This window comes from Equus quagga, unplaced genomic scaffold (assembly GCF_021613505.1).
Source record: "Equus quagga isolate Etosha38 unplaced genomic scaffold, UCLA_HA_Equagga_1.0 153_RagTag, whole genome shotgun sequence".
Taxonomy (NCBI): Eukaryota; Metazoa; Chordata; class Mammalia; order Perissodactyla; family Equidae; genus Equus; species Equus quagga.
The window spans coordinates 362,922-386,861 of record NW_025796915.1 but is presented as its reverse complement, the minus strand read 5'-3'; the positions used below and the strand labels follow the sequence as shown (position 1 = coordinate 386,861).

The 23,940-nt window shown below is 35.9% G+C and overlaps 1 protein-coding gene across 8 annotated transcripts in view; it reads left to right on the top strand.

Moving 5' to 3' along the window:
* LOC124233091 (S phase cyclin A-associated protein in the endoplasmic reticulum) overlaps window positions 1-23,940 on the top strand; it is a 486,817-nt gene that overhangs the window by 219,760 nt on the left and 243,117 nt on the right. For all 8 annotated transcript variants that reach the window (XR_006886969.1, XM_046650197.1, XM_046650193.1 and 5 more), the window contains one exon: window positions 16,023-16,088. Coding sequence is in view for 7 of the 8 variants with exons in the window: in XM_046650197.1 (XP_046506153.1) it covers window positions 16,023-16,088 (66 nt within the window). In the remaining variant the exon portion in view is untranslated. The remainder of the gene's footprint in view (window positions 1-16,022; window positions 16,089-23,940) is intronic.

The following is a 23,940-nucleotide window of genomic DNA, read 5'->3' as shown; positions in this document are numbered from 1 at the left end:
TGAAACTAGAAATCAACAACAGGAAGAAAATCAGAAAAGCCACAAATATGTGGAGATTAAACAAAATGCTGTTGAACAATGATTGGGTCAATGAAGAAATCAAAGGAGAAATCAAAAAACACCTGGAGACAAATGAAAATACAACATGCCAAAATCTACAGAATACAGCAAAAGTCTTTCTGAGGGAAGTTTATGGCACTACAAGCCTGTGTGAAAAAACAAGAAAAATCTGAAACAATATCACAGTGCATGTAAGGAACTAGAAAAATAAGGACAAAGTAGAAAATCAGCAGATGGAAGGAAATAATAAAAATCAGAGCAGAAATAAATGAAATAGAGACTAAAAAGACAGTAGAAAAAATCAATGAAACCAAGAGCTGGTTCTTTGAAAAGATAAACAAAACTGACAAACCTTTACCTAGACTCACCAAGAAAAAAAGAAGGCTCAAATAAATAAAATCAGAAATGAAAGAGGAGAAATAGATAGAATAGATAGATAGAATAGTATGAAAAGCTATATGCCAACAAATTGGATAATCCAGAGGAAATAGATAAACTCTTAGAATCATATCATCTTCCAAAACTTCATGAATCAAGAAGAAATAGAGAATTTGAATAGAGCACCAGCAAGGAGACTGAAACAGTAATCAAAAACCTCCCCAAAAGTAAAAGTCCAGGTCCAGACAGCTTCCCTGCTGAATTTTACCAGACGTTCAAAGAAGACTTAATACCTATCCTTGTCAAATTCTACCAAAAAGTTGAAGAAGAGGGGAACCTTCCTAACTCATTCTATGTGGCCAACATTACTCTGATACCAAAACCAGACAAGGACAACACAAAAAAAGAAAATTACAGGTCAATATCACTTATGAACATTGATGCAAAAATCCTCAACAAAATACTAGAAAATTGAATACAACAATACATTAAAAAGATCATACACCATGATCAAGTGGGAGTTATTCCACATATGCAAGGATGGTTAAACATTCGTAAATCAATCAATGTGAATCACCACACTAACAAAATGAAGAATAAAAATCACATGATCATCTTAATAGATGGAGAGAAAGCATTTGACAAGATACAGCATCCGTTGATGATAAAAACACTCAATAAAATGGGTATAGAAGGAAAGTACCTCAACATAATAAAGGCCATAAATGACAAACCCACAGCTAATATCATTCTCAATGGAGAAAAACTGAAAGCTATCCCTCTAAGAACAGGAACCAGACAAGGATGCCCACTTTCATCACTCTTATTTAACGTAGTATTGGAAGCCTTAGCCAGAGCAGTCAGGCCGGAAAAAGAATTAAAAGGGATCCAAATTGGAAAGGGAAAAGTGAAACTGTCACTCTTTTTAGATGACATGATTTTATATATAGAAAACCCTAAAGAATCCACTAAAAAACTTTTAGAAGTAATAAATACAGTAAAGTTGCAGGATAGAAAATCAAGATACAAAATTCAGTTGCATTTCTATATACTAACAATGAAGTAGCAGAAAGAGAAATTAAGAATACAGTCCCATTTACAGTTGCAACAAAAAGAATAAAATACCTAGGAATAAACTTAACCAAAGAGGTTAAAGACCTGTACACTGAAAACTATCAAACATTATTGAGAGAAATTGAAGAAGACACAAAGAAATAGAAGGCTATTCCGTGCTCTTGGAGTGGAATAATTAACATAGTTAAAATGTCCATACTTCATAAAGCAATGGATAGACTCAATGCAATCCTTATCAAAGTTCCACCATTTTTCACAGAAATAGAACAAAGAGTCCTAAAATTTATATGGAACAACAAAAGACCCTGAATAGCCAAAGGAATCCTGAGAAAAAAGAACCAAGTTAGAGGTATCACATTCTTTGATTTTCAAAATATACTACAAAGCTACAGTAATCAAAACAGCGTCGTACTGGCACAAAAACACACAGATCAATGGTACAGACTTGAGAGCCCAGAAATAAATCCACAGATCTAGGGACAGCTTATTTTCCACAAGGGAGCCAAGACCATAAAATGGAGAAAGGAAAGTCTCTTCAATAGATGGTAGTGGGAATACTGGACAGCCACATGCAAAAGAATGAAAGTAGGCCATTGTCTTACACCATACACAAAAATTAACTCAAAATGGATTAAAGATTTGAACGTAAGACCTGAAACTATTAAACTTCCAGGAGAAAACATAAGCAGTATGCTCTTCGACATGGGTCTTAGTAGCATATTTTCAAGTACCATGTCTGAATGGGCAAGGGAAACAATAGAAAAAATAAACAAATGCCATTACCTCAAACTAAAAAGCCTCTGCACAGCGAAGGAAACCATCAACAGAACAAAAAAACAGCCTAACAATTGGGTGAAAACATTTGCAAATCATATATATGATAAGGGGTTAATATCCAAAATATATGAAGAACTCATACATCTCAACAAGAAAAAACTAACAACCCAATTGAAAAATGGGGAATAGATCTGAACAGACATTTCTCCAAAGAAGATATACAGATGGCCAACAGGCACATGGCAAGATGTTCAACATCATTAACTATCAGGGAAATGCAAATCAAAACTCCAATGTGATATCACCTCATGACCGTCAGCATGGCCATAATTAACAAGACAGGAAACATCAAGTGTTCGAGAGGATGGGAAGAGAAGGGGCTCTCTCATACACTGTTGTTGGGAGTGCAAACTTGTGCAGCCCCTATGGGAAACAGTATGGAGACTCCTTTGAAGATTTAAGAATGGAACTACCATATGATCCAGCTATTCCCCTCCTGGGCATTTGTCCACAGAACATGAAAAGATGAATGCATGCAGTTATATGCATCCCTATGTTCACTGTAGCATTATTCACAAAAGCCAAGACTTGGAAGCAACCTAGGTGCCCATCAAGGGGTGAGTCGATAAAGATTATGTATATATATATATATATATATATTATATGTATATAATGGAATACTAGTCAGCCATGAGAAGTGATGAACTCGGACCACTTGTAACAACATGGGTGGACCTTGGGGAGAAAGTCAAATACCCTATTATCTCACTCATAAGTAGAAGATAAAAACTGACACACACATAGAAAAGAGGTTGGGTTGGTGGTTACCAGGGGGAAGTGGAAAGGGCAGAGGGCAAAAGGGGTCATGAGACACATGGGTGTGGTGATGGATTTTAATTAGTCTTTGGGTGGTGAACATGATGTAATCTATACAGAAATCAAAATATGACACCTGAAATTTGTATAGTGTTATAATCCAGTGTTACCGCAAAAAAAAAAAAAAAAAAAAGACAGTGGTTCAGGAAGGACCAAAATTAAATGCCAAAATGTTTGTCACAGATATATGCTGGAGGAGATGGATAGGAGAAAGAAATCTGAGATAGATTATGTGGATATCCGTATTTGGGAGAGAGAGAGAGGAATAAAGTGGTGGTGACCCTGGAGCATCTAGCTATATGCTGATGTTCTTGGTAGAAATAGGGTCACCCATAAAAAAGCAGGAAATTTTGCCATTTGTGACAACATGGATGAGCCTTTAGGGTATTATACTAAGTGAAAGAAGTCAGACAGAAAGACAAATACTGTATGGTCTCACTTATATTTGGAATCTAAAAAAGCTGAACTTACAGAAATGGAGAGTAGAATGGTGTTTGCCAGTGGCTCAGGGTTGGGGGATATGGGGAGATGTTGGTCAAAGCGTACAAACTTATAGTTATGACATGAATAAGTTTTGCGGATCTAATACACAAGTTAGTGACTATAGTTAACAACACTGTAACTGCACAAAATTGGGCTTCTTTGCCCAGTGTGCGTCAACAAGCCAATTAATTACAGCATCTGCCTTTGGGAGAAGAAATCGGCTTTATTCTGCAAAATCAATGGGCAGTGAGAACAAGAGGCATGTGCCCTTAAATCTGTCTCCCCAATTCAGGATGTGTGGCAAAATTTAAGAGGTTAGGGAGAACAGGCAGGCATGCAGAGATGCTGGTGGGACAGGTTTTGATTGGTGGGCTTCAACCATTTATAGTAATGTTTTAAACATTTCTGATAGGGTTCTAAATTCTAAAGATTTATGTTGAGGCTCTAAACTTTCATGATAGGGGTCTAAACCTTTTTTTTTTTTTTTTTCTTTTAATCTAAGGAAGATTTTCCCTGAGCTAAAATCTGTTGCCAATCTTCCTCTTTTTGCTTGAGGAAGATTCACCCTGAGCTAACATCTGTGCCAGTCTTCCTCTATTTTGTACTTTGTTTGCTGTCACTGCATGGCCGCTGGCAGTTGGTGTAGGTCTGTCCCTGGGAATCGAACCCAGGCTGCTGAAGCAGTGTGGTGAAGTTGACCACTAGGCCGTGGGGCTGGCCCCTTGTGATAGGGTTCTAGACATTTTTGATGAGGTGGGGAATGAATTTTAACACTAGATCTTCCTGAAGGAGGGACCCCTTGCTTCTGATAAGAGTCTGACTTTCAAGTTCCAGTCATGTCCCAGTCCTTGTGTTGCATGAGAAGGAGGATCTTTGGTTCCTCAGTCATTTCAGGTTACGGTTTCTTCTTTTGCACATGCCCTACCCATGTGACTTTGCAGATTTTCTGAAAGGCAATTTTTAGTTACTCTGTTGATAAGAGATGGCGTCAGTTGAACTATTCCTGGAGGGCCCATGGTTACAATACTATATTATATACTTAAAGATGCTAAGAAAGTAAATCTTAAATGTTTTCACCACACACAGAAAATGTGTGAGATGATAGATTGTTAACCTTATTGTGATAAACATTTTGCAATATATACATCTATCAAATCATCACGTTGTACACCTTAAACTTGCACCTTGTTATCTGTCAATTATATCTCACTAAAGTTGGGGGAAAAAAGAAATAGGGACACAGATAGGGATAATTTGGCTGAAGCTGTAAGTGAGTGGGTTTGAGCTCTACAAGGGATATCCCAGAGGAACTGGTAGAGTGTTCCCTTGTGTAATCTTGTTAAATGTCTACTTACCCTTTTTAATTGATATTTGTTTTCATAAAAGTAATAATTTCCTCCTATTTCTTGCCTTCTGCACCAGTCTGTGAAGGTATTAATCAAATTATGCTGCCCCCTGGCAGTAATATCCTAACTGGTGAAGTGTCTCAAAAAAGGCTCAAGAAAAAAGTCTCAAAATGTCTCAGAAGTGGACTATGCAAATCCAAATTTATAAAATGCAGATGATAATGTCAAAAAATATAAAGTATAAAGAATAGATAGAATAGGGTCAAATTATGGCGAGCCTTCGATACTAGTTAGCCAGTTGATGAGATATTTTGGAAAGGAACCATTATAGATAACCAAGAGAATCACATCAGGAAATGAGTGATTTGGGAAGATTTGTCACTTGTGCTATGCTGTTAGGATTAGAAGGTTGAGAACTTAAGTGAATAGGAGAATATTGTTACTAACCCAGGCATGAAGTGATAGGGTTTACATTACAATGTACTGTAGAATAAATTAAGAGGAAAGAAAGTAATCAAGAAGTATTTTGACATAATGTTAATATTTTTGATGATACATTGATTATTTGAAAAAAGAAAATGAAGAATAGAAAACAATTTTGAAATTTCAGTCCAAGGTACTGTTTGAGAAATAAAGTGAAGTGGATGTACAGTGGTCAGAAGGAGTTTGGTTTGAAAGATAATAGAGGACAAGATGAAAGTTGAACTTCCAAGTGTAGAGCTTGAAGAGTGTGAAATTTGGTCTGAAATCTAAAGTTATGTATTTAGCATTAATTATTATTAAAATTACAACAATGAGAATAGATAACAATTATCAAATAGAAGTTAAAGGAGATCAGGACTTGAAAACAGCAGTGATAGTAAGCTGTAAAATATAGTGGAAAAAAGGTCCAGGAGAATGAATACAGAGAAAAAGCCATCATGTTTCATACTAACAGAGATCACTGATGACTTTCAAGGAAGCATTTTAATGTCATAGCATGTTTATGTAATCATAATATTGTATTTGTTTTTCCATTTCTGCCCTTCTGTTCCTTGAATACACCTTAATGTGTTGGTACTGGATGTTCCCTCTACTCAGTCCGAGCTGTCCCCAGATTTCCCTGGAACTGGCTCCTTTGCATCATTCAAGTTTCTGCTTAAAGACTTACTTCTCAAACACTTTCCTCCATTATGCTCTCTGTAAATGCCACAACTCCTCAACACACATACATATATTCAATCACTTTATATTATCCTATTTTCTTCGTAGTATCTATTTTCCACTATTACCTTACTGATTTATTTCCCCCACTGTAAACTCTGATATAAGAACTTTTACCTTGTTGACCTTTTTATATACTATGTGTTTAATGCTTAGAAAAATTTTTGACACGTAGATACTTAGTAAATGTTTTAATGAATGAATAAATGAAAAAATGAATACATAGAAGCTATCTAAAGAAGAAATAATAGTATTAGATTTCGTTTAGTTTTCTGTGAAACTAAAATGATTTGGGTATTTTGAAAATTGGCAAGATTAAAAATGAAGAATGGTGGACAGGAATTTTAAGTCTACGCAAAAGTTTATTTCTGTAATAGCATTTGTGTTGTTTGTATATCTCTGTAATAATACTAATATATCACTTACATTATAAGTAGAAAAACCTTTGTCTCATATTTTGAAAGACATTTCAAACTGCATTTAACATGTAAACATGTGACATCTTTTATGAATATCCCATATAGTACACTGTTGGTTCCCAAAATACCCAATAATGGAGATGGGAAATTGAATAATTTGATTTAGAGTCTGTTTTGGTCAGCTCCTTTTCTTAGAACAAACAGCTAGCTTTAAGTTGACTGGAAGTTAAGATTTACTTTGGAAAGGAGAGATTTTAAAAAACCTAATTGTTACCTTAGAGCTTGAGCTATTGCAAGGAAAGAGACAAATCTTTATGTTTCAGTTATATTTTGATGAACTTTGTACTAGTCTTAAATTGCTGTTGAATAATCCTTCCCAGTGGCTAAATCTCATGTATAATGAGGCTACTTTGAAGTGTGTGGAAAAAGTATTATCAGTAATCTTTTAAAATAATTATTATTAAAAACCATGAATGTGTTGTGGAGGGAAATTTAGAATAGATTAGAAGATAGATACTTCGATAAGAAATGTGGACAATCAAGAAATCAATTATAATTGTTTTTGATGTCTGCATATCTAGGTGTAAATATAGATTTCATTTGTCTGGGCCTTTATAAGATTTCGAGAGTAAAGAGAACTAACATTTATTTGGTTTTCTCTCTGGGCAACATATTTTTCAAACATTTCCTCATGGATTCCTTATAATAATTCTGGGAGGTTAACATTATCCTGCTTATTTTAGATTTGACAAGACTGTAGCTCAAAGAAGTGACGTGACTAAGGCTTCATAGCTATTAGGTGGTAGAGTCAAATTCGTTTTTGTCTGTCTGTCTCTGATGTCCATGTTCCATGACATCATGTTGTTCTTCATTTAGACAAAATAATTTAAAAAGTAGCATGTTGAGGTGATAGTTGTGATGATGATCAACTCAGGAGAGGTTGTCCATTTCCCTTGTCTAATTCTTCCTTGCCTAACTCTCAAGTTTTATCATGCTGCATCTTTGTTTTAATTCCAATTGATGTTACCAAAAAGCGAATGTTGTTCTCTACTGGAAGATAATTTCTTTGATCCCTAAAGCCGCTTTTTCTAGTTCCTGCTGGGTAACCAGGTAGCCAAAGTCTTGTTTATTTTGTTGGGAGAGTTTTTAGTAAACAAGAATTTGAAAAGAAACTGTGTCCTTAGACAATTTGGGTATAGGTTTGATTCAGTTCTTTTAAAAGTAGAATTCCAGTATGTGATCAGTTTCTTTATTCTAACATACTGTGTCTCTCTGTGGCAAAAGAGCCCTGTTTTTCTTCCTCTTTACCCTTACTTCCTGTTTTCAAAAACAAGACAGGTGTTTCCTATGAGATTTTGGCTCTAAATACCCTGGGTTTGAATCCATCTATGTATCCAATTTGAATACAATCTATGTCATGTTACCTTGAACAAGCTTCTTAACTTTTCAATGCCTCAGTTTTCTCATCTATAAGATGGTGAACTAACTCATAACTTTTTTATGAGGATTAAATCAAGTTAATTCATGTAAAGTGCTCATCATATGATAAATGCTTTATAAGAATTTAGAATTGCGCTATGAATAGTTTTAAAGGATACAGCCAAATACATAAATGTCCCTAATTTAAGAATAAGCAATGACCTATAATTTGTCATTAACATAGTTCATAGCCTTGAAGAAAATGCCAGTTTGTGTTTATTGGAATGCTAGGTTGGTTGAACATTTAAAAATGAATCAGTTGGGGCCACCCTGGTGCCACAGTGGTTAAGTTCGCATGTTCCACTTCTCAGCGGCCCAGGGTTCGCCGGTTCAGTTCCCAGGTGCGGACATGGCACCCCTTGACACACCATGCTATAGTAGGCATCCCACATAGAAAGTAGAGGAAGATGGGCAGAGATGTTAGCTCAGGGCCAGGCTTCCTTAGAAAAAGGAGGAGGATTGGCTGCAGATGTTAGCTCAGGGCTAATCTTCCTCAAAAAAAAAAGAGAATCAGTATAATTTACCATATTAATAGAATAAGGAGAAAAATCCTGATTCTCTCAATGGATCTAGGAAAAGCAATATATTCTTTCAAGAGAACAACTTTAGCAGAATAAGATTATTGAGGGAAATTTCTGGGATTTAATGAGATATCCACCAAAACCTTAGAGAAAATATCATACTTAGTGATGAACTATTGAAAGCGTTCTCATTCAAGAATAGACAAGGATACTTCTGCTACCCACTTCTGTTTGATATTGTACTAGAGATTATTTTCAATTCACTAAGGTTGGCGGGAAAATATAAGGGTCAGAAAGGGAGAAACAAAACTGTCATTTTTTGTGGTTGTTAAGACTGTGAACTCTTGGTTGAGTAAAACTGATTTGGATAAAGAAAAAAGCATAGAAGGTTTGGGTCAATAAATGAAATTATAGAAAAAAACAAAAAGAGATGACCTTACTGAACAGAAATTATAAAATAAAATGGTAAGCAATAAAAAAAGGTAAACTGGATTACATCAGAATTCAAAATGTGCTTGTAAAGATACTATCAAAAAAGTGACAACACGCAGTGTAAGAGATTTGCGAATCATATTGCTGATAAGGGAATTATATCCAGAATATATAAAGAACTCTTGCAGCTCACTAATAAAAAGACAAATGGCCCAGTAGTAAATGGGCAAAGGATCTGAGTAGACATTTCTCCAGGAAGATATACAAATGGCCAATATAACCATGAAAAGATGTTCAGCATCATTAGTCATCAGGGAAATGCAAATCAAATCCATAATGAGATGCCACTTCATGCCCACTATGATGGCTATATTTAATAAGACAGACAATAACAAGGATGTAGGGAAATTAGAATCTTTATACCTTGCTAGTAAGGTATGAACTGCACCCAGTTCCAAGGTTGTTTTGGTCGGGGTATGGGGAGCTTCCCAAAACACAACAACAAACAATTCTAAGACACCAGCAGGATGTCCAAGAATTCAACTCAATTCTGACACTACCGAGAGATAGCATCAGATTCCACATGTTAAGGGTTCAGTCCTACAAGACGCACCCCTCCCCCCAACTTCAGTTGCCAGTCATTCGTCCAGATTGTTACCTGTACTTCTGACGAACTGGCTACAAATAGGAGGTTTCCAAGACCTCTCTGGATTCGATTAATTTGGTAGAATAGCTCACGGAACTCAGAGAAACATTTTGCTTACTAGATCACTAGTTTATTATAAAAGAATATAACTCAGGAACAGCCAGATGGAAAAAATGCATAGGGAAAGAGCACAGAGCTTCCATGCCCTCTTCAGGCATGGCACTCTCCCAGTCCCTCCATGTGTTCACCAACCCAGAAGCTCTCCAAACTCCATACTTTTGAGATTTTATGGAGGCCTTATCACATAGGCATGATCAATCATTAAATCCATTTTGAGCCCTTCTCTCTTCTCAAGAGAATTGAGGTCAGGGCTAAAAATTCCAAGCTTCTAATCATGGCTTGATCCTTCTGGTAACTAGACCTTATACCCAAAGAATTGTAGTTATTTGTTTTGATCTGTCTGATGATTCTCTGAAGGACTTGTTCTAAGAATTTGCCTTTCTTTCACCTAATGCAGAATTTTCCCAGAGCTAAGTAGGCTACCTGGGGAGTGATTGTCAAAAACAATATCAAGGCAAATGTATTAGTCACTGCTGCCTAAGGCAAGGGAAAATAGGACAAACAATAAACTAATCAAAAAGCTTCGGGGGAAAGGCTGAAGATTGAGATGGTTTGGGGAATAAGGACTTTGAACAGCTCCCACATACTTTGAAGAATCTAAAAGGCCACACGTATGCCCAGGGTTGGGTACATGTTCAGAAAAGACCCGAGAGGGCCCTGAAGTCTTTTGTCTGGGTGACGATCAGGCTTCTATGCAAGCAGAAAGTGAAGGCTAAAGCAGAGCTGTAAAATGCCTGAGTCTTGTTGGCTTGCCCTAACACACACACACAGCCTATCTGCAAAGATTAGATTAGAACTTTTGTTGTTGTTGTTCCTGGTGTTTAAGGAAATCTCTTGAATCACTAGTTGATCTGATCCATAAACTTAGTGGAAGAGAGTCTTGAGTGGCCATAATGAGAAAGAATGCAAACTTTAGAAAATTAGTTCAGGAAAGTTACTAAACAAATATATAACTACATCAAGTAGCAAAAACAAACCCTGGGGAAGGAGGAGAATCTCATTTCCAGAGTTGCCCTGTTATAATATTCAAAATGACTAGTTTTCAACAAAAAGTTACAAGACATGCAAAGAAAAAGAAAATTGGTCCATTCACAGGAAAACAAAAATAATATAAAGTATCCCTGGGGAAGCCCAGACATTGGCCTTACTAGACAAAGACTTTAAAATTTTTTAATATGCTAAATGAACTAAAGAAAACCACAATTGGAGAATATTAATAATGAGATAAAAAAATTTTTTTAAAGAATAGAAATTTTGTAGTTGAAAAATAAAGTGACTGAAATGAAAAATTTACTTGAAGGGCTCAACAGCTAATTTGAGCAGGTGAAAGAAAGAACCAGTGAACTTGAAGTTAGGACAGTTGAGATTATCCACTCCAAGGAAGAGAAAGAAAAAAGACTGAAGAAAAAGTGAACAGAGCCTGAAAAACCAGTGGAACATCATCCAGTGTACCAATGTATACATAATGGGAGTCCCAGAAGGATAGTAAAGAGAGAAAGGCAGAGAAAGAGTATTTGAAGCAATAATGGCTAAAAGTTTCAAAATTTAATGAAAGATATGAATCTGCACATCCAGGAAGCCCAACAAAGTCTAAGTCAGAGAAACTCAGAGGTCCACACTGTGACACTTTATAGTCAGACTGTCAGAAGATAAAGACAAAGAGAGAATCTTGAAAGCAGCAAAAGAGAAGCAACTCTTCATATATAAAATATCCTCAATATACTTAACAGCTTAGTTCTTATCACAAACTATAGAGGCCAGAAGGCAGTGGGATAACATATTCAGTTTCCTGGTAGAAAAAAATAAAAACAAATTGTCAATCAGAAATTCTGTATCTGGCAAAACTTCAAAAATGAAGGAGAAATTAACACATTTCATGATGAACAAAAACTGAGAGTTTGTAGCTATTAGACCTGCACTTGAGGAAACTTCCTAATGAAGTCCTTCAGGTTGAAATGAAAATACAGTAGACGGTATCTTGAATCCACACAAAGAAATGAAGAACAAGTTTGTAAAGGCAGCTACACAGATAAATATAAAAGTCAATATAAATGTATTTTGGTTTGTAACCCCTCATTTTTCTTATTTGATTTAAAAATCAACTGCACAAAACAATAATTTTAAACCTGTGTTGATGGACACACATGTATAAAGATGTAATTTGTAATGATAGCATAAAAGAGGTAAAGAACTATATAGGAACAATGTTTTGTATACTACTAAAACTAAGTTAGTATTAATTCTGTTATTACGAATTAAGACGTTAGTTATAATTCCCAGGACGACTGCCAAATAACTAAAAATATGTATATGCTAGAAAAAATGAGAAGGGATTGAAATTGGTACACTAGAAAATATCTGTGTAACACCAAATAAAGCAGTAATGTAGGAAGTGAGGGACAAAAGAGATATCATACATAGAAAATAGCAAAATGGCAGAAGTCAGTCCATCTTCATAGGTAATTACATTAAATATTAGTGCATTAAAGACTCCAGTGAAAGGCACAGATTGGCAGAATGGATTAAAAAAAATGATCCAACTGTATTCTATCTACAAGAAGCTTGCTTCAAATATAAGGACCCAAGTGGTTTAATGTGAAAAGATGGAAACACATATTCCATGCAGAGAGTACCCTCGGCAAAATAATATAGTTGAAGTAACTATATTAGTATCATACAACATAGACTTTAAGATAAAAATTGTACCATAGAGAAAGAAGGATATTATATAATGATGAAAGGGTTAATCCATCAAAAAGATATAACAATTACAAACATATATGTACCTAACAGAGCCGCAAAATATATGAAGGAAAAACTGACAGAATTGAGGGGAGAAATAAAAAGTTCAACAATAATAGGTGGAGACTTCAGTACCCCACTTTCAATAATGGATAGGACAACTAAACTGAGAATAAACAAAGAAGTGAAAGACTTGAATGACATTATAAACCACTAGACCCAGTGGATGTATAGAGAACGTTCTATGCCAAAACAGCAGAATACATATTATGCTCAAGTGTACATGGAATATTCTCTAGCATAGATCTTATATTGGACCACCAAACAGGTTTCCATACATTTTAAAATATTTAAATCCTATAAGGTATCTTCTCTGACCACAAGGAGATGAAGTTAGAAATCAGTAACAGAAAGAAATCTGGAAAATTCACAAATATAAGGAAATTAAACAAGATACTCTTCAAAGGACTAAAGCAACTAGAACTCTCATACTTTGCTGGTAGAAATGCAAATTGGAATGACCCCTTCAGTAAATATTTTGGTAGTTTAAGGTTAAGCACATGCTTATCGTATGACCCAGAGATCCCACTCCTAGGTATTTATCCAAGAGAAATTAAGACATTTGTCTATGCAACCATTTGTCTACAAGTGTTCATAGTAGCCCCAATCTGGAAAGAAGTGAAATATCCAACTGGTGAATAGAAAAATTGTGGTGGCCAAACAATGGAATACTACAAAGCAGTAAAAAGAAATGAACTAATAATATATTCAACAGTATGAAAGAATCTCAAGAGATTTATGCTAAATCAATTAATCCAGACATTATAGAATATGTATGATTGTAGTAATTTGATATTCAGAAAGCTGTAGTGGTAGAAAGCAGATGAGTAGTTGCTGGGGCAAGGAGGTGAGGAAGAAAGTGACTTCAAAGAGACACAAGAAAATTTTGTGGGGTGGTGGAAATGTTCTATATCATGACTGTGGTTTCAGTTGTATTGGTAGACATAATTGTGAAAACTCATCAAATTATTCACTTAAAATTTAAAGTTTTTTTTTATTTTATGTAAATGGAACCTCAGTAAAGCTGTCCCTCAAAATGAAAAAAAATTAAAAAGATGAAAAAAATGAATACTTTGGGACCAAGGGTTTGAGGGGAGGGAGAACACATTGTTTGACTCAAAAGTCTTTTAGGAGTAAATCAAAATAGAAATTAGAAGCTATTTGTAATTTGTGACAGTAAAAGCATGAATCTTATGGAATATGGCCAAAACTTTACTCAGAATGAAATTTAGTCTTAAATGATTTTATCAGTTGCGGTAGAAATGGCCTAAACAACTCAAGGAGCTAGAACAGTATTCACATCACCCCCTCAGGAAATAGGATATATGTATTTATTTATTTCCACATATAGCACTTAGGATGTATTATATCTTTTGAGGATAAAAACAAATAGAGGTTGATAAGATCTGATTCTTTGAGAATACTGGTAAACTGTGAAAGGCTAACGAAAATTAAAATGGAGTAAACAAAAATATCCCGCATTATGGCTGAAAAAGAATATAACCAAGATGACATGGAGATTAAAAACGAGGGAATGCAGTATTCAAAATCTTAATAAAGTGGGTCGTTATCTAAAAAGTAAATCATCAGAATTATAGCGTATCTGAAAGGATTCTTTTCAGCCTTCTCTCTCATTATTCCCATATTTTGATCTTTTGCTCCAGCAAAACTGGTCTGTACACTGTTCCCTTAGTATAACTCATATTTTCCTACATGTTCAGCATCGTTTGCTCACTTTTCTCTGCTATTAATGCCATTTTCTCTTTTTTTGTGTATTCAGATGCTACCTATCTTTTAAGCAAGTACACGTTTCATTTCCTTCAGAAAACTTACTGTGGCATCTTAGCTGGAAATGTGCACTTGTGATAATACTCATCTGTCACTTACTCTGCTTTGTAGAATTCTGTATGTTTTAATGCTGTTATGTCTTCCTCTTCCTTATGGAGAGTAAATACCTTGAATATTCCCCGTATGTATATACCTTATCTCTGCTATGTATATACCTTTCATTATCCGCCATAGTCTAGTTTAGTTTATAGAGTAGGGACTCTGGAAAATGAATATTTAATCGATTGTTAAAAGTGAATCAAGATTCAAGTTAGGAAAAAGTGGTTAACTGCCATTTCAGGTAAAGTTAAGATTTTTTGGGTGATAATTTCCTAGTTATGTATGCATGAATGAGGGAATGGGTTTAGTCTTTCCAAACTCTGTAAGCCCTAGATAAATGTGTTTTGATATAACAGGCATCTTCCTAAGCCTCAGTTTTTTCTTTCTAAGATGGGGATAATACCATATCGAATTTTTAGGACTGAGACAATGAGTATGTAGCTCCTGGCACAGTGCTTGAAAAATAATTCAGCCCTGCATAATTGTTATTTTTTACACCTTTCGTATGAAGTTGTAATTACTTGCAACTACAAAATGGTTATTTCCCCATTTTGATATGCCTTAGTATTTTGCCTGCTGGCAATGAGCATGCATAGATTGAAACACTATGTAATTTAATGTTTACTTCCAATTTAGTTATTCCTTCATTCCCAAGCATAACCTGTGCTAGTTTGCTTTTTCCTCGTTAGGCCTATTGTAATTTGCATCTTTCACATTTTTTGTGAAGCAGTGTTTATTTTTTCACCTGTCATTGCTCTCTGGATTGGTATACATTGTGACTAATTCTGTCATAGGTCACTGGACTAATTCTTTAAGACTAGGACCCTTTGGGTGAGCAGTTAAAATATAAAGTAACGTTTTTCTTTTTTTCCTCCAAAAGGAGAAACTGACAAATTAAGTCAATATTAATGGATTGCTGTAGTGACTCCTGCCTTAGATCGATTACCTGTTGACGACTATCACCTGGTTCAGGCAAGCTAGAGCATAATTAGACAGTGGCAGAGAAGTGTTATCGCAGATTTTTCCAGACCTTTAGTATTTAGTCAGTATAAATAACAAAACCAAAGCAAAGTAAATATTTTATTGTCTGGTTATTTCCACTGCCTTTTAAATTATTTCTAAAGTTAAATGACTATTCTATACCTGTATTTAATTTTGCATCATATACCTCTTGAAGTACGTAGATATTCAACCACCTCAGCTACCTTGTAGAAACTCAATTTGGTTTCAGATTTAATCATCATGATTTTACCAGTCCTGACAAATAAGCACCATTCTGTACCAGGTGTGTAATCTCAGCAGTGTTTTTATGAATCTGCACTCTATCCTGTGAGAAAATATGTATTTTTCAGTCTTTTTTGATAACATTTATAGTATTTTAAAGAAGCAATCTCAGAAATCAAAGTGTTAAAATTAATGTGGTAATGTTCCTAATACTGGGATAAGAAAAACACGGGAACAGTTTTAGTTTGTTTTAAAAATTAGCAAAATAACAGTTATAAAACTTTTTTCTCTTCAGGGCCAAGGAATATGAGAGTTTAATGGAAACAAAAAATTCTGGCTCTGACTCACCTTATAAAGCAAAGTGAGTATTTTATCCTACACTGTCATTCTCTATCTCTTCAATCTCTGCCGGTAACAAAACTTTATCTGAATTATTATTGTATGCCTGTCATCATAGGCTTTGTATCTGATGCCTAGAAGTTCATTCTCCTAAGACAATGGTATGCAACTGGGGATGATTTTCCCAGGGGACATTTGGCTTTGTCTGAGGATGTGTGATAACATTTTGGTTATCACAACTTGGGGAGATGGTGCTACTGCCATCAAGTTCATTCAGGCCAGGGATACTGTTAAATATTCTTCAGTGCACAAGACAGTCTCCCCCAGCCAAGAATTATCTCACCCAGAAACATCAATAGTGCTAAGGTAGAGAACCTCTGTTCTAACAGAACAGGTTCTGGCAAGGCTGTGCTGGTTCTTGCTCTGAGGAGATCTCTTTCAGGATTGTTGTGACGGCTACTTGACAGAAAAGGATTTAGACTCCACCATTGGGTGTAAGTGTAACTACACAATAGCTAAGTAAACAAAAACATCAACATTTTGCTTCTCTCAAATATACTGCCAATAGAAGTGCAGTGAGAAAGATACTCACATACACTGTCAATGGGAGTGCAGATTGGTGTAGTCTTATTGAAAGGCAATGTGAATCCAGAGCTTAGGACATCCACTATAAACTTCAGGCTGCTTAGTGAAATAATGCAAAATATGCCCAAATATTTATATATGGAGGTGACGGGTTTAGTTATTTACTTATTTATTTTTCCTGAGGAAGATCAGCCCTGAGCTAACATCTGTGCCAGTCTTTCTCCACTTTATATATGAGTCGCTGCCACAGTGTGGCTGATGAGTGGTGTAGGTCTGCACCCAGGAGCTGAACCTGTGAACCCAGGCTGCTGAAGTGGAGTGTGCTGAACTTAACCACTATGCCATGGGGCAGGCCCCTTAATGTGATTTTTAACAGTGAAAAAGTCAAGAAACAGCTTAAATGCCACAAATTGAGGAATATCTTTAACCAGTTTATGTAGATATGCTATAGCATTTTAATGTAGCAATTACTTACAATAGAAATATTCTTGCCTGTCAGAAATAAAATACCCATCAGGTAATTACTTTTATTTATTATTGTTCAGGAACTCTTAGCCATTGCTATTCTAAAAGAAAAAATATATAAAATATTAAAGAAGTTAACAAAATTATCAAGATTATCATGATACTGCATTTCTGGAAAACCCAACAGAATCAAGTGAAACACTAGCAGAAACAAGAAAATCAATTCAGTAAGGTGGCTGATTACCAAATTAATGTGATAATATTAATAATAGGTAATGTTTACTGAGCCTTAACCTTATGCCAGTCTCTCTACATGTATTGACTCATTTATTCCTCACAACAACTCAATGAATTTCATTAGGGAAACTTAAGCCCTAGAGAGAGTAAGTAACTTGCCTGAGGTTATGCAACAGCATATCCAGAATACAAAAATTGATAGCCTTTCTTTCTGATAATTGGTTAGAAAATATAAATATAATTTACAAAAGCACTAAAAGAGTAAACTATTTAAAAATAAACTCAACAAGAAATTTGAAGACTCTATAAAAATAAAACCTTAAAATGCTAACAAAGGATATAAAAGGAGACTTGTATAAATGGAAAGACAAATTATACTCTTGGAGAAAAGACACACTATAGTAAATTCTCTATATGTTGTCCTACAAATATAATGTAATCCCAATAAAATAACAGAGTTTTTAAAAAGAGGTAGAATCATTTTAAAGACTATATGGAAAAATAAATGAGAATTTCTAGGAAAAAAAATTTAAAAGAAGGGAGTATGAGGTAGGACTGAGTTAACAGGTATGTAGTTAAAATAATTTGGCTTTGGCATGTGAATAATAGTACAAATTGATGGAAGAGATTTTTAAAAACAATCTAGAAATAGATCCAAATGTTTGAGGAAATTTAATATATGACTGTTGTGTTTACAGAGATGGTCAAAAGTTGAGCCATTTCTGGAGGCGTGCCCCTTTGCAATATAACTTCTCCATCAAGAGGTGAACTCTGTTTTCCTTCCACTTAATTTGTTCTAGCCTTTTGACTTGTTTTGACCTACAGACTACTGTAGAAACAATATGTGACTTCTGAGCCTTAGCCTCAGAGATCTTGAGGCTTCTGCTCTGAACCTCACTTTCTTGTTCCCCTGTGACTGCCATGTAGGGAAGCCTGCCTCAGCCCCCTTGAGGATGAAAGATTACTTAGTCATAGTAATCAATTCTTTTAATATGCTGTTGAATTCATTTTGCTTGTTTTGTTGAGGATTTTTGCATCAGTGTTCATGGGGGATGTCAAATCTTATCAAACCTCTGCTTGTGTCACATTGCTTATGTTCCATTGGCCGAAGCAAGTCATTTTGCCAAGTCCAGAGTCACTGTATGAGGAGACCATACATGTCACCACTAGCAAGACATAATTCAACCAGGGCCTTTAACGTAACAATCTACTACACAGCTTTCTCTGGATTCGTCTCTTACTTGACTGGTTGCTCTTTTTCAGTATCTTTTGTCTGGTTCTTTCCCATCTTCTTAACCTGTAACTTTAGCATGTCTTTGTCCTGAGAATTCAAACAGAATTACTCCCTTGATAATCTCATTCAGTTTCATGATTTTAAACAATCCAGACCTCTCCCCAGAACTCCAGACATATCCAACTTCCTATTTAGCATTTCCATCTGGATGTCTGTCTGTTCATTTGTACCCTTCAGGTGAACATGTGCAAAGTTAAATTCCTGAAATTTTCTGCCAAACCTTACCCCTCATATTTTTGCTCATCATAGAAAATGGCAAGTCCATCCTCTAAGTCGAGGCTAAAATCTTTAGAGTAATCCTCTCTTTTTCTCACTTTCAGTCCATCAACAAATTCTGTTGGCTCTATCTTTAAAATATATTCCGAATCTGGAGGCCAGCCCTGTGCCTGAGTGGTTAAAGTTCTGCCTGCTCCGTGTTGGTGGTCTCGGTTCACGGGTTTGGATCCTGGGTGCGGACCTGCACCACTCATCAGCCATACTGAGGAGGCATCCCACATACAAAATAGAGGAAGACTGGCACAGATGTTAGCTCAGGGCTAATCTTCCTCAAGCAAAAAAAGAGGAAGGTTGGCAACGGATGTTAGCTCAGAGCAAATCATCCTCACCAGAATAAAATATATTCAGAATCTGACCACTATTCATTACCTCCGTACTAAGTATTCTAACCTACCATTATGTCTTATCTGGATTATTGTAGCAGCCTCCTAATTAGTCTTACACTGCTTCTGCCGTTGCTCACTACAGTCTGTTGGCCACGGGACAACCAGGATGTTCTTTTAAATTGTAAGTCTAGAAAAAATGGCAGTAGCAATAGATACATAATTTTTCAGTATTTTTAAATCCTTACATAGAAACCAGCTAACTAGTTAAGAAAACCAGAAACCCATGGCAGCGTTTACAACAAAACCACATTACCAGATATCTCCATGAAATCCAAAAAACAAGTGGATAGAAACAAACAGCCACAGACCTGCATGGTATTGACAAGGATGTGAAAGAAAGCAAAGAGAAGCAACTAGGGTAACAAATGCAAGGAAAGGAGAACCCCAAAATAACTAACAGGTTTTCACTGGAAAGTACAGGGAACCACTTTGAGAAAAGCATCTGAATTTCATTCTCAAGTGAAGGGTGCATGTGAACAATGTTGCCTTAGTTTTTGCTCTTGCACATTGATAATTTTATGCCCTCAAAAATCAGTGTTGCCAGTTACAAATCCTTGATCCACATTTTCATTTCTTTTCTTGAGGATCTTAAATACCAATAGAGAATGAACTTTAGGCAATCAAAATTATTAAACACACATCAACATAAGGAGTAGTGATGAACACTCAAGTTATAGTTTCTTGTAGAACTAAGACTAACTGATGGCTAGAAAGAAAAAAAACTGGTGGCTGGAAAGAAAAAGACTACATGATAGCTGTATCTCAGATAATTTTATAGTATAACTAGAAAAAAGATCAAGGAGAATGGGGGAAACATATGCTAAAAAATTAACCGTTCTCTAATTATACTGGTGATATTATTAGTAATGTTATTCTGAGTCTGTTGTGCATATAATATGGGATAAAGTAAAGGAGATTATGGAGATTAGAATTCTTTTATCCCCTGTGTTCCTGAGAGCCTGAATTCTCAGTCTGGAAGAAAGGAGATAGATATAGTAGAGATCAGGTAAAACCCCTGTAGGACTGAATTTGAATTAAATTAATTTATGAGGCATTTTATCTTTTAAAAAGTGTTTGTGTGTGTGTGTGTATTTGTGTATGTATACGTATTTGTGTGTACATATATACATTCACATGTGTATGTTCGTATACACACATTTATTTATTTCCTCACTCTGTCCGTTGAAGAGACCTAGAAACAGTGACCAATGCAGTAGCGGTGAGCATCCCTTGTGCTCACTGATTTAGGACTTGAAATATCATTTCTCATAAAAGAGGCAAGAACTTCTTGGAAAAATGCCTAATTCTAGATCTGAATGTCCTGTCATACTAGATGGCAGGGAAGCTCTCGAAGACTGCTAGTGTTTGTCAAAGGACTCAGGAGCCAACTTGAAGAGTTTCCTACAGAACAGAGATAGAACAGTTTGAGCTTCAGAAAGGATAATTATTATAACTGATTGAACTTGATAACCAAATAGTAAATGAAAAGAAATGTCTCCATATAAAATTATTGTAGCTAGTGAATGAAAATTACTCTTCCTCTCATCTTCCAGTTTCCCCACCCCTTCCCAGAAAAACCCAGTCCAGAAGCCATTAGATGAGAGAGCACCATCTGCGTTGAGGGGATGGCTGGAGGCAGCAGTGGTGCAGTGGAAGGCGTCAGAGCCTGAGTAGGCTGAGGTGGACATTTATGCAGGGGGAGAAGGGTGTGGCCAGGTGTGGAGACTCAGAGCCCAAGCCAAGTGAAGGGAGCTTCCATGTGGTAGAGGGCACCATTCTCTGGGTTGAGGATCAGAGCAGAGTGAGGAGGGCATCTCTATGGAAAAACATCCTGGCACAATCTATCAGAGTCCAAGTAAAGAGGGAGGCAAAGGGTGTCAAAATACAGGCAGGGTGAGAAGGGTAGAAGAGCCCAGAATGGGGAGTCAGAGCCCAAGTAGAGACATAATAGCATACCTACAGAAACAAAGATGGATGGTATGTTACATGTAGAGGGATTGGTCAAATAAATAAGTATATTAAGGATGATGGGAGGCAGGTTGCTCATTGCTGGAGAAGAGAGTTAAAAATAAACTCTCTTGGGGCCGGCCCCGTGGCGCAGCAGTTAAGTTCACGCGTTCTGCTTCAGCTGCCTGGGGTTCGCCAGTTCGGATCCTGGGTGCGGACATGGCACCGCTTGGCAAGCCATACTGTGGTAGGCGTCCCACATATTAAGTGGAGGAAGATGGGCACGGATGTTAGCTCAGGGACAGTCTTTCTCAGCAAAAAGAGGAGGATTGGCAGCAGATGTTAGCTCAGGGCTAGTCTTCAAAAAAAAAAAAAAAAAAAAACTCTCTTTTCCAGTAGGAGAATATACTCTGTTCTCCACCAGGAGAGTAGAAAAACCCCATGGTGATGACTTGGAGTTGTAGGTATCAGTTTTAACTCTTATTTCCCAATATATATAAATGGAAATAAATATAGATGTAAATGTGTAGGGATATGGATATATTATAATATGTTACTTTTTAAATATTTATTTCTAAAATAATATGCACATATTTCCTAGCTCATTCTAATGAGAGTGAGAGTCTGGGAGCAGCAACACCCTAATAGCACTGAGCACATCTAATATACCCATGTAAGTGTGAGAGCGAGGTAGTTCCCTAAAAGGGAAAGAGTTCTTTCTCCACAAGAAGCAATGTTGGCAGGCGAAAATGAAAGATATCCAATATAGGAAGCAATATATGTATACTGTTTTTTCATCTTTTATAGGGATTTCTTAGGTTCTTATATTTAGTGTAAGCATATTATTTAAAAATAGAAAAGGAACCAGAAGCCCTAAATTTAGACCGGGTACCTTTCAAATAGAGTGAAAGGAAAAAAAGTTAATGTATTTATATCTTCCTGTCCATCTCACTAAAGAACAATGTTATTTTCTAAAATGAACACAGTCCCCTTTCTTAAACTTTACAAATCTTCCCAGTGATGCTGATGAACCCACCAAACTTTACTGTGATAAAAATGAGGGCTCCTTACAGAGGTGCTTTCACATTTCACATTTACCAGTGACAGATTTGAATTTAGTTGTTGTTGGAATTTGTTCAATTTTGAGAAGAAAATATCTGACCTTACAACATTCTCCACAAAGCCATTTACCTCACAGATACTTCTTTTGTTCTAGGCTAGGAGTTATGAAGCCTCCATTCGTTCTTTTCAGGCTAGAAAAATTATCTGCCACAAGTAACTCAAATAACAATTTCTGTGTTAAAAAACTGCACCCTCTAAACAGCTCCTGTTCTTGCTCTGTAGGGAAAATATAGTTTTCAGGGTTTGAGTCCTGTGACAGTCTCTAATTATTTATAGTATAAATCAAAATCTGGTGCTGTTTTCTTGAAAGGGGCTATATTATTTGTGGTATTTCTGTGGAGGCAGGGAATGAAACAGAGGTTTAGCTCATGTTACCAAAGCATCCCCTTGATTTGGCATTCTTCCTTGAAGGGTAGGTTCATATGAATCCCAGATTTGATTTACCTCAGGGTGAAATACAAGCCCCTTGTATTCTGTGAATTAAAATGGTCCTTGTACCTCCCTAAGTACCCCTGGTTTTCAGGGGAATGTGAGCATTCTTGGTAAGAATACTGCTAGAATCATATGCATCCATTGCTATGGCTGGATATTTAGTTACATTGGTGTGCAGGCCTTACTCAGCCAAAAGCTAAAGTGGCTACTTATCTATCACACAATGAAGTTCACTGCCAATATTCTTCCACATGATAAGGTTGGTAACTTTAATCGGATGGGACTCTAGCCCATATTTGATCAGAAGGGAAAAGAAGTATGTTACTCTTACTCTATTTTTGTATTTTTTTATATTCCCTTTTTCTGTTTGTTAAATTGAGACCTTCTGTCAATGAATAGTAATAATAGTTGATCATTTATTGAGTGTTTAGTGAATGGTGTTAAGTATATTACTTTAATTATCTCTGATCTTCAAAAGCTCTGAAAGGAGATATATAGAAATATATATAAAATCTCTACTTTTAAGATGATGAAATTGAGATTCCAAGTAGTTAAATAAACCTCACCAGGGTTTACATACGTGGTAGGGCTAGAGCCAGAATTCAAGTATAGGTATTTCTGATTTTAGAGTTTGTATTCATTCTTTGACTTAATCAAAGTAATCTTCATATGGATAGCTTAGGTTTAACATGGAGTTCACCAGTGCCTTTTTGAACTGTATTTGCTGTCTCATTCTTTGAGAAATTTTAAATTTTTACATAACTATGTTTTTAGATTAAATTGTATTCTGGGATATTATTCATGTGTGAATAAAATTTCCTTATTTGAATTGATTAATAAGGTATGGAGGCAAAAGCATGAGATTTGAAGATCAAAGGCCTAGATTTCTAGTCCCACTAGTACCTTTAACCAGTTGTGAGATCTTGGGAAAGTCACCTAATTTTCCTGAGACTTAGTTTCGTCATTTTTCAAACAAGAATAATACTAATGGACAGTGTCTTTCAGAGGATAAAATAATATCATGTACATGAAATTTTTGTAACCTATGAGATTACAGGTATTATTAAGATTAGTGGGGGCTGGCCCCATGGCCGAGTGGTTAAGTTTGCACGCTCCGCTTTGGCGGCCCG